The following is a 16,224-nucleotide window of genomic DNA, read 5'->3' on the forward strand; positions in this document are numbered from 1 at the left end:
GAAGCATTTTACACCAAATGTGCTCCATGACTGAACCTGCTCCAGGTTCTTACCCTCATGGTTCACTGACCTGTTCTAGAACAAGCAGAACTGACTCCATCAATGGAAGAGAGTTTGCCCCCAGATCCCCTCAAGCAAGGCTTCTTTATGCTACTCCAGTGTCAGCTCAAAGGTCACCTTTTTTGAAGAGGCACACCTTGACCTCCAAATGTAAAGGAGCCCTCCCCTTCTCTTGGCCCCTAGTTCTACATTAGTGTTTTTTTTTTTTTTTTTTTTTTTAGAGAGAGAGAGAGAGAATTTTTTTTAATATTTATTTTTTAGTTTTCGGCAGATACAACATCTTTGTTTGTATGTGGTGCTGAGGATCGAACCCGGGCCACACGCATGCCAGGCGAGTGCGCTACCGCTTGAGCCACATCCCCAGCCCAACATTAGTGTTTTGATTTCTTTATAACACTTAGTACTATTTGAAGTTATCTCACTCAATTATGTGTTTAATCTCTGACACACTAGTATTTTATCTCTGAATTCCTAGCAGCTAAGAAATGTCCCTCATGTAATAGTCACTTAAATGTTTATTGTTGAGAGAATGTAGGACAAATAGCTCTGGAGTCAGAGACCCTCACTTTAAGTTCTAGCCTCTTGTTTAGAGTTTTGTTACACAGGTAAACCTATTTTTCTCCATATTTCCCAAGATTAAATGAACTAGTATTATCTCAAAGAAATTTTAAACTAAATTTTCATTATCACAATAATCCTGTGAGGACAAAGAATATAGATCCTTATTTCCATAGTTGAAAGAAAAATTGCAGATCACTGGATTTTCTTCATTTAAAAAAAAAAGTACAGTACTAGTGTACCTTTTCCCCACATCCTCACCAACATTTATTGTTGCATGTATCCTTATACACTGCTCCTGGGACTGCAAATTGGTGTGACCACTATGGAAAGCAGTATGGAGATTCCTCAGAAAACTTGGAATGGAACCACCATTTGACCTAGCTATCCCACTCTTCAGTTTATACCCGAAGAAGTTAAAATCAGCATACTATAGGGACACAGCCACATCAATGTTTATAGCAGCTCAATTCACAATAGCTAAGCTATGGAACCAACCTAGGTATCCTTCAACAGAGGAATGGATAAAGAAACTGTGGTATATATACACAATGAAATATTAACTCAGCCTTAAAGAAGAATGAAATGATGGCATTTGTTAGTAAATGGATGGAGCTGGAGAATATCAAACTAAGTGAAATAAGCCAATCCCCCCAAACTAAAGGCCGAATGTTTTCTCTGATATGCGGATGCTAATTCACAATAGGCAGGGGGACTAGTGAAGAATAGAGTTACTTTGGATTAGGCAGAGGGAAGTGAAGGGAAGGGAGATGGGGTATGGGGGTAGGAAGATAGTAAAATGAATTGGATATTATTACTCTCTGTGCATGTATGACTACATGACAAGTGGGATTCTATATCATGTACAGCCAGAAGAATGAGAAGTTGTACTCCATTTATGTATGATGTGTCAAAGTGCATTCCACTGTCACATATAACTAATTACAACAAATGAAAACATTTACAATACTATAAGAAGGATGTTCTTTAAATTCTGGTTAATTAACAGCTGTGTTAAATCTAATAGTTGGATTTCCTGATGCGTATGTATCCTCATGTATATTTTCCATTGACAGGTAATCTCAGTTTAAATTCCTACGTTTTAAAATTCTGGTAAAAGTAATTTTCTCTCTTTTCAGAACCCACTAAGAACGTTATAAGCAGCATAATAAGGTTAAATTTTCCAAAACCAAATTCTATGTTTAAGATGGTACATATGTTCTATATTCTTTAGCAGCCCATCCATTATAAGTGAGGCAAGCAACTATGTAATTTACACTGTTAAAAACACAACTGTAATAAGCACCACCATAACCAGGTTTTGAACAGCTCTGGAAGCAGGGTAGACCCAGGTGTCTGGTGAACTTGGCACTGTGCCTGTGTCTCTGTGATAGCACTTCCCATAAGCGACTGTGAGAAGAGCTAGCAAGGGTCAGATTTGTTGTCTCTACCAGGATCTCTCAGCAAAATGTCATCCTAGTCCTTCTATATGTTTAGGGCCATTTCAGTTGGGGAGGAAAAAAAAAGGGAACCCGTGTTCTAATCAGTAATCTCATTCTTGAGGGAATCCATTATATCTCAGCCTGCTTGACTCTTGCCAACATAGTTATTTTAAATTCCTATCAAGACAGTATTTAATCACACATAATCCAAAGCCTTTTGAAAAGCAAAATTTAGACAAAGTGACTCATTTTCGTTTCTTTCTGAGAATGTAGATGAGCTGAGCTATCCTGTCCCTGAATGGAGTTGAACTAGACCTGACAGCTGACAGCAGGACTCTTTCCTCTTCCGCTTCCTTCACCCCTCCACATGCCACTGCCTTCTGACTGCACTGTGGGCTTTGCCAGTCTGTTTTTTTTTTCTCCCTTATTTTTATTTTTACTTGTATAAGGTTAAACATTTTTCTTCAGCTCTTTGTGGTATAACTGATAAATAAGCTTGTATATATTTAAGGCACACAGCATACTGTTTTGAAATACTCACACAATGATTATCACAATCAAGCTATCATGTCCTTAACTTAGGTAAGTTTTATTTTTTTGTATGCTGAGGACACTTGAGAATTACTCTCAGCAAATTTTCAGTATACAATAAATTATTATTAACTATGGTTACCATGTTTCACCTTAGGTCTTCAAAATTGATTCATCTTACAACTGAAAACTTGTACCTTTTAACTACCTACCTCTTCTTTCCCCCACTTCTGGGTTTCAGTTAGCTACCATTCTAGTCTCTGTTATGAGTTTGACTTTTTTTTTTAAAGTTATACATATATGTGAGATCCTATCAAATCTTCCTTTCTGTGTCTGGCTGACACAGAAATAGCATACTATCCTCCAGGTTCATTAATGTTGCTGCAAATGACAGGGTTTCCTTTTTAAGGCTAAATGGTATCACTGTGTGTATGTATGTTTCTTTCTTTCATAATGAAAGACAATTTTTACAATTTTTATATATAGAAAACTCAACAATGTTTACTTAGCTTCAGTTTAATGACAAGCCCTTTTTGCTTTTCTTTTCTTTTTCTTTTTTTTTTTTCTGGCTTGGCAATGTGAGCTACAGGTCTTCGAGTATGAGAGAAATTGGGGTTTGTCCTTCTTTAAGTGTTTGTTATAGGCATCTGATCCTGGATTATTTATGGTCGAAAGGTTTTAATTACTAATTCAATCTCATTACTCATTATTGATATACCCCAATTTTCTATTTAATCACCATTTGGTTTTGTTAGGTTGTATGTTTCTAAGAATTGATCCATTTTTAGTTTATTCTATTTGTTGGCTTCTTGTTTTCCATAATGGTCTCGTGATTCTTTACCTTTCAGTGGTATCTGTTATAATGGCTCCTGTTGCATTTAGAAATAAAAATAGTTTTATTTATTTTGTGTTGTTTCTCCTTTTTATTGATATTCTTACTGACATAGACTAAATGTATTTTTGGTTCTTGCTCCTGAGGTCAGAATTGTGGCCCCTTCTCTACCCCCACCACTGCATTTGTTTCAGAAAGATAAACAGTGGGGTGTGGCTCTTAAAGCTAGGGATTCTGTTGCTATCATTGTAGAAATCTCAACATTATTTTTAGTTTGGGGAGAAAACTACCAAAGACAAAAACTGAAGTGCCTTTTACAGCCTATTTGAGATGTGGTCAGAAGTTCAGCAGGATCAGAGTCACCCAGACCCTGTTATGATGAAAAACTGCCCAGCTATGAAGCAAACCCACTGATCAGACTGTGCATTTAAATAAGATCTCTAGGTGATTTTCAGATATTTTAGTGTTTGAGAAAAGAGGTTGCTAAAGGTCACCCAGCCACTCTGAGTAAGAATACTTTAGCATTTTTTGTTTGTAGAAATTCTTTTTTGGGCTACTAGCTGACTTCTCTACCAAGGGAATAGAACCATAGAAGTTTTCCTTAGTTATCATTTGTGCATTGTCTTATGCAAGAATTCCTAGAACTTCGAGGAATGTTGGCATATGGGGAGCACTATTTATTCTTAAACAATGCTTGGGTCTTGCCCAATAACCTGAAGCTATCAGGTCAGTCTAGGCATCAGTGTGTAACAAGTTAACCAGGATTCAAGTCAATGCTCAAATCTGATAAGTAGAACTTTATATGAACTGTACATAAGCACATAGACAATGAAATGTCTGTAAACATTTATGAAACCAATTTGTTTCAATGATTAACATTATAATAACATACCTTTAATGTATTTTCTGTCTTCTATTTCAATTGCTGTTGATCCTGAGTATAGCAACATTAAGGAATTAACATTAGTCCAAGAATTCTAATGAATTTGATATTATATAGAAATACTGGGGATAATTTTGATAGAAGAACCATGACTAAATTTTGAGACTTTTGAGGATGAAGTTAGACAATATTTGATAGTATGTGTCATTGCCATGAAATAGCATATTCTGGTTATGGCCTACCAAAAATGTTTCTCATGTATATTTTTTGACCTTCTTAGCTCTTTGTGTAGAGGACTCTGTCTAATTTGACATTAATTCTTTTGGATAGATTGCTTTTCATTGTGGTATAGTTTGTGTATGTTGATCATACAAATGTTAAGCATCTAGTTTAATGGACTTACACAATTTTATGTACCTGAATATTGATGCCATAAAGAAGATATTTCTATCACCAGCAAGTTCACTTGTACTATTTTCCAGTTACCTTCTGCCAGCCAAGGCAACCATTACTTGATATCTAATATTATAGGTTAGTTTTGCCTATTTGGGGACTTCATTAACTGGAATCAAACTGAATGTATTCTTGGTGTCTGGCTTAATTAATGAAATAGAAGGTATTTAAAACTAATTCACGTTGTTTGGTGGTTAAATTTTTATTGCTGAGTAAGTAGTATCCCATTGTCTGAATATGTTACAGAACTTGTTTCTAGCATTTGAGTTATGTTTAGTTTGGGAATATTATGGATAAATTACTGTAAAACATTATTAAATATTTTTTCTGTGTGTATACATGCAATTTCATTTTTCTAGGTTATACACTTAGCATGAAAGAACTTCTGGCCATAGTTTGTAAGAAACCGTACCTAACAATTTTGTAAAGTGATTATATCAGTTTTCACTCTCACCAACAACATATGAGTTCCAGTTTCTCCAAAAATCTTTTAATGTATTTGATATTGTCAGTCTTTTCTTTCTAGCCAGTTTTGTAGGTGTGAAATGACATCTTATTCTGTTTTCAATATATATTTCTCTAATGATTAATTATGATGGATGTCATTTAATGTGTATTAGACATTTCTGTATCTTTTTTTTATACTATGTTTATTAAAGATCTTTTGCCAATTGAAAAAAATTAGGTTGTTTTTCTTTTAGAAGAAAAAACTTTGTAGAATTTAAATATGTATATATGTGTGCATTTATATGTATCTTATATAAAATCTGGATATGTATCATTTTTCATAAACGTTTAACCTGAATATTGGCTTACTTTTTTTTAATAATGCCTTTGGAAAATAGAAATGTTTAATTTTGGTGAAATCTCATGCACCCATTTAAAAATATTTGCTAATGATTTGTTTCCTAAGAAGTACTTGCCTAATTCTAAGGTCAGGAAGATGTTTTCTTCTGAGAAGCCTTATAGCTTTAGCTTTTGTATTTGGAACTACACTCCATCTAATTTTTTTCTGTAGGAAATAAGCTGGGGTCAAGGTTCATTTTATTCAGTTGACCCAACACAATGTTATTGAAAACACTTTCCTATTCAATTACCTTGGCACCTTTGTTCAAAATAGATTGACCATGTAAGTGTGGGTCTATTACTGAGCTCTGTTGTGCTCCATTCTACATCTATTCTTATACCAATACCACACTTTCTTAATTGTTGTGGTTTTATACTAAGTCAAAATCAGATTATGCAAATTCTCCAATTTAGTTCTTCTAAATCAAGACTGTAATTTCAAAACCATTTGCATTTTCTGTAAATTTTAGAATAAATTTTTGAACTTCTTTTTTGGGATTTTATTGAATGTATAATTTGAGGGGAATGGAAATTGTATGGATACATGAATATGAATCATTACATTTATTTAGTCATTAAAATTTCAACAGGTTAGATCTCTTACATTTTTAATTAGCCATATTTATAGGTTTGTGATACTTTTAATACTATTAAAAACAGTATTAAATTTTTCTTCCAATTTTGTGGTTGGTTTATCTTTTTACTGAAAAAAAAAATATTAATCATGTCTTATGACCTTGCTGAATTAACTCATTAGTTCTACTAGTCTTTTGGTAGAATCAAAATATTTTTCTTTTCTTTCTTTTTTTCCAGGACTGGGCTTGAGCCCAGGGCCTCACACATGACAGACAAGCACTGTATGACTGAGCTACATCTCTAGCCCCTTTATTTTATTTTTGAGACAGGGTCTCACTAAGTTGCCTTGGCTGGCCCTGAACTTGCGATCCTACTGCCTCACCCTCCCAAGTAGCTGGAATTATATGTGTGTGCTACCAGGACAACCTGTCCAAAGAATTTTCTGTGTAGATAATATATGCTTGAAAATAAAATCAGTTGTATTTTTTCTTTTATAATCTTCACATCTTTTATTTTCTAATTTTTGCCTATGGCCCCAACCAGGACTCCCTATACATTTTTAAAATAGATGTGGTGTGAGAATATATCTTTAACCACTGATTTTTGGGACAAATTACTCAATATTTCACCTCTTAATATGCTGTTTCTTTAGATTTTTCATAGAAGGCATTTATCATATTAAGTTTCTTTTTATTATTTTGCTGAAAGTTTTATCATGAATTAAGTGTTAAATTTTGTTAAATGTTTTGCCGCACAAATCAGAATGCACCTATGATTTTTTTTTAGTCCTTTAGTAAATTATATATGTTCAGTTTTAAGTCTTAATCATATCTCTGTGATAAATTTTACTTGGACATTATTGTATATATTGCTAAACTTGATTTGCTTATTTTTGTTGAGATTTTTACATCTATAATCATGAAGAATAGTAGACTACAGTTTTCTTCTATTTGACCAGTTTTCAATTTAGGGTTAAGTTGGCCTTATGATAAAAAAGTTGGGGAAAATTCACCCTTCCTCTGTTTTTATTTAATTTCACTCAATGATTTTGATTTTGACCATTTAAGTAAATGTTTGAAAGAAGTTATTGGCAAGGCTATCTAGACCTGTGGTTTTCTTCGTGGAATGGTTTTGATTAAAAAATTCAACTCTTGAATTTGATTCAGTTATCTATTGAATAAAATGAACCTGATCAAAAAACCTTTCTAAAAATAAATTCTAGGTCCAGATAGCCTCACCAGTATTTTCTAATTTAACATCATTTGGTCAAGAACATAATCTGTGTGATTTTAATTTTTTTTTTGGAATGTCCAGCCCCCCAGCATATGGTCTTTTTTGGTGACTAATCCATAGGCATTTCAAAAATATGTGTACTTTGCTATCATCAGAGAGGAAGTTCTACAGATGGCAGTGAGGTGAAGATAATTGATAATGTTCAAATCTTCTATGCCATTACTGTATTCTTTGTCTAATGTAATATTTGCTGAGTCCTGAATGTTAAAGCTTCATGTTATTTTTCAGTGTGTCTATTTCTTTATTGTTTTCATATTTTGCTCCAAATAATCAGATGTTTTAATATTAGATATCCACATATTTAGGATTTTTTTATAGTTTCTGATTGCCAATTCTAGACTGTGAAATATCAATCTAAAATTCTTGCTGCTGTCCCCTGTGTATTATAATGTAATTTCCTCCCCTCTAACCAATTTTAGAAATTTTCTTTTGTTTTGATTTTCAGTTGATTGATTATGATGTATCTAGAGGTGATTCATTTTGTTTCTTGCTTGGGGTTTGTTGAACTTTTTGGATTTGAGATGGTAGCTTAGAAAATTTTTGGCCATATCTTTTCAAACTTTTTTTTATTACCCTTTTTCTCTCTGAAGAAAATTTAATTACTGTATGCTAAATAAAAAGCATTTGGTACTGTCTCACAAATTTCAGATGCTCTATTCCTTTTATCATTATTATTTTTTTTTCTTCTTAGGGTTTCATTTTTGGATAATTTATACTGACTTGTCTTCAAGTTACTGACATTGCACTGTGGTATATGCAGGTAAGTCTGTTGCGTGAATTCTTCTCTGATGTATTTTTCATTGCAAGTGTTTCTGTTTGGACCTTTTAAAATAATTGTCATCTCTCCTCTGAATTTCTCATAGCTCTGCATGTTGTTCGTTTTCTCACTGGATCCTTTAACATATTTATCATAGCTATTTTACAAACCCTATTTGGTACTTCTGATATTTAGATAATCTCTGCATTTGAGAATACAGAATGTTTTTTCCCCAAGAAATCAAAATTTCATAATCTTGGGACAAAGGGGATTTCTTTCAGCTTGTCTGTATAGTTTTTAGCTCTTCAGATTTCTGGAGTTGTTTTTCTAATCCTCTTGGCTTTCTGCTTTTTGAGCTCTCCTCGCTATAGTGCAGGACTGGAGGGCCTTAGAGGGATTCCTCTCTGTCTTTTTGCTCCTACTACAGATTTCAGCAGACCTCTGCTTTGTATTTGAGGAAATCTCTGGTCATCTGCACAGTGGGAAGATTGGAGAGAGCCTCTGTGGGCTATTCTAACTTCTAAACAGTCCATGTACTTCCCATCTACTCTGCGTTTAGCTTAGGCTCATGGGGAATACATGCTGCATGAGGATTTATTCTTTCTGTCACTGGGGCTTCTCAGGATTCGAATCTGAATTCCAATCTGACATACCAATTTTGAGTGATTTTTCTCATGCTTTGTCAAACTCCTTCTCTTCTGGAGGATTCTCTGTCAGGAATGAAAGCAGTAACTTCTGTATGTTAGTTCATTTAGGTTTCTTTAAATCCTCTTCTTGCTTCTGGGTTAAAGATTGCGGGTCTGTGGTTTATCTGGTGTGTTCTCATGATTGTAATGATGATATCCTGAAATTTTCCACATTTTAGCCAGAAATAAAGTCCTTGAACTGATGTTTAGAAGATATATTAAAGTCAAATAAATGAGTGTTTATGAATCAGATAAAATATTTCTTAATGTTTATAATTAATATCTCATTTTCTACATTAATTTATCTCTATTTTATCATATAGATATCTTTACCAGGTACCTTGGACTATTTTTTAAAAATGCCAATGCATATTTAAAGGAATATTTGCTACCATTTAGGTATTAAAAAGAACATAAAAATGTTTCACAGGGTTTATGCAAAGGAGAATTTCTAATAAAAATTTGAAACAAAGCTCAAAGTTTTAGACAGAGCTTATATTTTTCCAAGACGATTATGAATTAAAAGATTTATCGTGGTCTTCCTCAGCCCCTATTGATTGTCTTCCTGTATTAAAATATTTAAATTTTGTCTATTTTAGACCCATCTAAATTCTAAAGTCATGAAGTTAATTTAAATTTAAATGTACAATAATTGCATGTTTATCTTCACTTATCTAATACATCTATTTATTTTTTCCTTTCAGGAATCCTAAAACCAAAATATTAAATTGAAAATAAACATGGCTCATCACATTACATTTCTTTGGATAGTTCTTGTTCTGCTTCTTCAGAATTTTGTATTAGCTGAAGATGGGGAAATAAGATCAAGTAAGAGATTTCAGCATTGTCTCTTTTTGTTATCAACAGATTTTGATTCTGTAAATCAAATATTGGGAGTTCAAGGAGTAGTTTTAAGGATCTTATTCTTATTGTCTTTGATGCTATAATTCCCTAAGATAAATGAATTGCTATGTAGCTGAGAGGAAGAGCTTCTCTCAGAGGTAGTTTGGAAGTTACTCTGTGTTAATACCTTATCCTCATAATGCACTGGGCTTTGGAATACCCAGTCTGGTTTGGAGTCCATGTTCAGCAACCTCTGAGCTTTGCCAATATGGAGATAAAGTGCATGCTTCTTAGGTGATCACCAGGACTGAATGGGATAATGATGCATGTAAATGGCTCAGTATAGTGACATCTCAGTAAATGGTGACCATGTTCTTATTGCCTAGGAGCAAGCTTGCATTAGAGACAAAGAATTGTAATAATTGTAGTTCTGCTACAGAGGCCATTATGTATAGATAACATACTTTTTTTAGAGTTTAGTTATGTTCACATTTAAAAACTCATAAATACCCAACTATATATTAATTAGTTTCTATAATAGTTACATCATATGTTTTGATAGCTTGATTCAATTTGACTTCAAATTTATTAAAACAATAATAATTAATGTTTAATTCCCCCAAGTACTCTACAAGATATATAACCTGTCTCTACATTTTGAGGGTGAAGAGAGACCTTTATAATTTAGGTGGCTTAGTGTCTTTCAGCTGGTTAGAGCAGTAACTGGTATTTGAACTATACTTTTGATTTTCAATTCCATTCCTTTCCTATGACACTACTCATCTCTCTAAAGGGGAGGTCTCTTGTACTTTGGGGTTTATAAATGCCAATAGTTGCTTTTGTATTCATAGTTTTGGCTAACCTTACAGCTATGAAATACATACTCTGTGGCTCCAACAGGAGAGGGGTAAGGAGGGCCAAGAACAACCAACCTTGTAAGATCTTTGTCAGGTGGCACACAAACACTAGCAGGTTCAGACAGTGAGTCTCGGTATTTAAGAAGGGTCAACATTGAAGAACTCTGCAAACACATCTTTCCTATCCTCTTGTTTCCCCACCAACCCCCAACAAAGTACTAGAAGCATAACCTTTTAATGCCAATCAGGCTTCCAAAACTAACAGAAGAATGGCATTCTCTTGGGCTTTCAAATTTGCCTCTAGGCAAAATTCCATTCCTGTGGTCCCTGCCCTGAACTTTGGCAGAGGTTGGTGGAGTTGGGTCTGTTACACCCTTCTGAGGGCACCACCACCTGCAGAATAGCAGGTTACAAATAATGTCATAATCACTGTTGAATTTTTGTGACAAATCCACATAATGACAACTTTTTGTAACTTCTTGGCTGTTACATATAATTCACCTCACAGTAGTCTATTTTTGACTTCTATGAGTGAGTTAAGATAATTGTAAAGTTGGAGCTTCTTCCTGTGAGCCTTGTCAACATCCCAAGTATGCAAGTAGATATAGATAAAGGAAGGGAAGGGTGGGAAGATAAGTCAACAGAATAGGAAATATAGAGTTTAACTTATTACTAAGGAGACAGGGAAATACTAAGAATACTTATTTTCACAAATTAATTTTTCTTTAGTACCTACTTTACAATTATGGTAGCTTATTTGCAAGTATTTGCAGAAAATAAATCATCTTTATTTTAACTTTAAATTGGGAATCTGATCTCTACTTAATGGAAAGTATTAATATGAGTAAAATCAAAAGACTTAAATTTACTATCATAGTACTCTGACTTCTCATTTCGTCCTTTTCAACTCATTATCTCCAGGGAGATGTAATTTCCCCCATGCTAAATGCAAATGTGGCAAATATAAACAAAAATGAATTTAAAACCATATATCATGGGACATAAAATGATAGCTATTTTTGCTTCATTGAGTGCAGAAATTATAAAAGGATAAAGCAAATTGGCTGTTCCTATCCATGCAGTCTGGCCATTCCCAACTTTTAGGTTTACTTAAACTAACCAGTTTGTCTTCTAGTTTGTTTCTGTGTCATCTCTGGGCCTTTGTACTTGCTGTTCCTTTTGATTAGAATATCCTCTTCTTCACCTAGTTAAAACACTCATATCTCATATTGCCTATCAGCTTTCCCATAAAACCTTTCCTGATCTCTACAATTAGTTTGCGGTCCCCTCTTCAGTGATCTCTTAATTCTTTTTACTTTCTTAAACCAGCCACTTTCTGTCTTACTACACTATGAGCTTTTTGATAGATTTTATGTGCCTTTAACATAATGTCAGGTACCTGCAATCATCAGGTACTGAAAGAACAAAATAGGGTTAGAGGCTTACTGTTGTACACTATAGAGTTAAGATTTTTTCTTTCCACAACTGCTTATAATTTGTCTAGCTGTAACTTGCACCAAAAAACCTTTTTTTCCTAATAGAACTTTAAGATTATATATTTTTCCTGGTTATCTCAAAATAAAAATGTTTACAGAGAAAGAAATGGTTTCATACCCTTGAATATAGATTCATTTAAGTTGATGTTTTGCCACATTATTGGCTGAAGATGAGAGATCTAACATTTGGACACCAATTTTAGATGTAGTGAAAGTGTTGACTGCTTTGGTGATTTTGTTCCATTTAACTTTTACCAACAAGAATAGTATGAAATTATATTAGCTAGTTGAGTCAAAGTTGGCAGAAAATTTGTTTTTATTTTTCTCCTATTCCTTGGTTTATATTTTACAAATGTTCGAGTTTAGCGTTAACCTTAACATGTTTAATTCATTACTTAAGACAAGCAAAGATGTTAGCCAAAACTTCATGTATCTAAGGACACTTTTTGTTTTTTATATAACAAATGCATTCTGATGGTTTCCCTTTTTCCTTAGGTTGCCGGACGGCTCCAACAGACTTAGTTTTCATCTTAGATGGCTCTTACAGTGTGGGCCCAGAAAACTTTGAAATAGTGAAAAAATGGCTTGTTAATATCACAAAAAACTTTGACATAGGACCCAAGTTTATTCAGGTTGGGGTGGTTCAGTATAGCGACTACCCTGTGCTGGAGATTCCCCTGGGAAGTTATGCTTCAGGAGAGAATTTGATAGCAGCCATGGAGTCCATCCATTACTTAGGAGGAAACACGAGGACCGGAAAGGCCATCCAGTTTGCACTGGATTACCTTTTTGCCAAATCCTCACGATTTCTGACCAAGATAGCAGTGGTGCTTACGGATGGCAAATCCCAAGATGAAGTCAAGGATGCGGCAGAAGCAGCAAGAGACAATAAAATAACACTGTTCGCCATCGGCGTTGGATCAGAAACAGAAGATGCGGAACTCAGAGCCATTGCCAACAAGCCTTCCTCAAAATACGTCTTCTATGTGGAGGACTATATCGCCATATCCAAAATAAGGGAAATAATGAAGCAAAAGCTTTGTGAAGGTAAGCCCTCCTGTAATTTGGCAACATTTCATAATTGCAATTTCTTACATCTTGATATATAATTTTGCTCATTAACACTGGTGTAGCTTTAGGTAATGACACGTTATTTATGTTAGAGATGAGGTGAGCACAGATTTCTGTTTTATATTCTGGATAAATATTGCTTTTATAAACAGTTACATTTTGATAAAATCTAAATATAGAAACCTGATGTTTTGTTAAATTTATTTTCCCTTTCAGTGATAGTACATCTAAGATGATGATGGGATAAAATAAACAAAATTAAAAATTAAAAATTAAATCAACCGCTTATATAAAATTACTGATAAAGAGTTTTCCTGTATTTTTCATTCCAGTCTATTTCTTTTTGTTCCTCAATGTGTCTTAGAGTTTATTTGTCTACCTAAAACAGGACGCTATTGTATACATAATTTCATACTCTAGTTTTATGTTATCACTTTGTTGTCTAAATAATTTTCTTAATCTTTTAACATGATAACAGAAAATCTTCTACTGAAGCTTATTTAGTAATTTTCCAGTTTTATAAACTTAGCTTATTTGTAAATATTGTCAACATAAATAATAACAGTGAATTTTTTGTACATAATTCTGAATGGGAATTTCTCATTTCTTCAGGTAAAAAGGGTCAAATTACTGACATTTGAAAATATCAGGGGAAATGTTAAACATTGCACTTAAGAAAGGCTTAAATTCTTTTTTCATGGGACATTTGGAAATAAAGTACTTAACAGTGATTCTGCATCATTCCACAAAATCTAACTTCATGTTATAATAACTACATGGTATGAGAAAGCTTCAGTCTTTGGTAAACATTAATCCTGTCAGGGCACAGATATGTCTATGTTTGGATTATTTGGCGAGAATAATATCTTTTGAGTTTCTATAGGCATTGAATATTCATGTACTTCAGAAGTAACATTAATGTAAAAAGAAAAATTTTTCTTATTTTCCATTTTAGTTACATATACTCCAAAAGTATTGGTTCACATTTGATGGAAAAAATTGCTATGTTTGTGGTTAGGAAACAAATTATGCCATAGCTGTTTATTTTCTTCATATTTTTTTTAGTGGAAATAGTGGAGAAAAACATTTAAACATTTTTCTTTACAATAATTAGGAAAGTATAGAAAATCAAGCATCTTCCCTAATGACACTTCGAATAAAGGGGCTGCACCAAGTGTATGCGATCATCACTGCGTTAATGAGCTGCAGTAATACTGGGCTGATTCTTTTTTATTTTTTTAAATAATTATTTTTTTCAGTTGTAGATAGACATAATACTTTTATTTTGTTTATTTATATTTTTATGGGGTGCTGAGGATGGAACCCAGTGCCTCACACATGCTAGGTGAACACTCCACAACTGAGCCACAATCCCAGCCCCTGGGTTGATTCTTATCATCTTTGGGTTGATATCTTTAATTGCTTGGATGATTAGTTAGAATACTCTTATTTTGAAGCCAGGCATATTTCATTATTAAAGTAGACTTTTCAGGGATAAACTTCTCTGTTTTTAATCCTAAAATATAAATTTAACTGATAAAACACATCTGTTCAGTATTCAGAGACTTTTTCTGTAGATATGTATTTTGGTAAATACATTCTTTTCAACAAACTCTAATTACACATTAAAGGGTTGCTATTGCTCTGCTTAAAATGGGGTAAAAAGGTCTTTTAGCTCAAATGTGCAATCTACAAAAAAAAAAAAAAAAAGAATTTGAAATCTTGCCCAATATTACCTCATCCACACTCACAGAAAGAATATAAGTAATGTCTGTGTCTATTCAGTTTTGTGTATGTGCTGTACAATAGTCATCTTACAAAATGCAGTTTTTGAAGTTATGCTTATGGAATATATGGGGTTTCTGGCACTTGACTTTTTGTACCAATTAGATTATGGTTAATGCTCTAAATTAAGGCATTCTTGTCTTTGAGAATCTCAAGTCATGCAATTTGTATTTGAACCCTTTGACCAATTCATATTTCCATGGCAAAGAGTCCAGCTGTACTCAGTATTGAAAGTTACTATTTCCTAGTACTTTTCACTTTTATATTTTGCTATGGTTGCTTCAGAATGTTTTTTTTTTCCTCACAATTCATTTCATCTTCAAGGACCCACTGTTTCCCTGGAGGAATTGCCTCCAGTATTTTGTGTCAGGGCCACCATTTTTAAAATGGGCAATTGTTTATGTCTAAAAGTTGTCTTATTACTACTACTAGTACTGCCACTATGTTACTTCTCCTGTCTCCTCTTCCTTCCCTTTCTCAGAAAAACACATAACATGAGATATACCTTACTAATAAGTTTTAAGTATATAGTACTATGAACCTTGTACGGTGTCATAAGAACAGATTTAGGAATTTTTCATCTTTCCTGGCTGAAACTTGATATCGCTTGAACAATTTTTCCATTTCCTCAAACCATGGACAACCACCACTTTTCATTTTGCTTCTGTAAGTTTTTCTATTTTAGACATATTCTCATAGGTAGCATCATGCAGCCTTTGTCCTGTGACTAGCTTATTTTACTTAGCATAATATCTTTCAGGTTCATCCACATGGTCTCATACAATGCTTTCTTTTTATGACTGAATACTATTTCACTCTATTTGTACACCATGATTTGTTTTGTTTATTTTTTATCTGTTCCTCCATCCTTGGTCATTTAGGTTGTTTTCACCTCTTGGCTATGGTGAATCATGCAGCAGTGAAACTGGGTACACAGATATCTTTTGATAATTCTGTTAATTTCTTTTAGATAAATTCCAAATATAGGATGGTTGTATCATGTTGGTAGTTCCATTTTATATTTTTAGCAGTCATCATACTCTCTTCCATACAGCTAACAGTGTGCAAGAGGTTCAACGCCTCAATATCCTTGTCAACACTTGTTATTTTCTGCTAATTATTCTGGAAATGGCCGTCCTAACATATGTGAGGTGATACCTCACAGTAGTTTTGATTTCATTTTCCTGAGGGCTAGGGATATTGAGCATCGTGTAGGTCATGTCTGCAAAACCATCCATTCAAATCTTTCACCTAT

The 16,224-nt window shown here is 33.6% G+C and overlaps 1 protein-coding gene across 1 annotated transcript in view; it reads left to right on the plus strand.

Moving 5' to 3' along the window:
- Col21a1 (collagen type XXI alpha 1 chain) overlaps positions 1-16,224 on the plus strand; it is a 169,689-nt gene that overhangs the window by 47,661 nt on the left and 105,804 nt on the right. Inside the window, exons 2-4 of the mRNA XM_027938296.2 lie at positions 8,166-8,234; positions 9,622-9,745; positions 12,609-13,160. Of these exons, the coding sequence (XP_027794097.1) occupies positions 9,658-9,745; positions 12,609-13,160 (640 nt within the window). The 5' untranslated portion in view covers positions 8,166-8,234; positions 9,622-9,657. The remainder of the gene's footprint in view (positions 1-8,165; positions 8,235-9,621; positions 9,746-12,608; positions 13,161-16,224) is intronic.

This window comes from Marmota flaviventris, chromosome 6 (assembly GCF_047511675.1).
Source record: "Marmota flaviventris isolate mMarFla1 chromosome 6, mMarFla1.hap1, whole genome shotgun sequence".
Classification (NCBI taxonomy): Eukaryota; Metazoa; Chordata; class Mammalia; order Rodentia; family Sciuridae; genus Marmota; species Marmota flaviventris.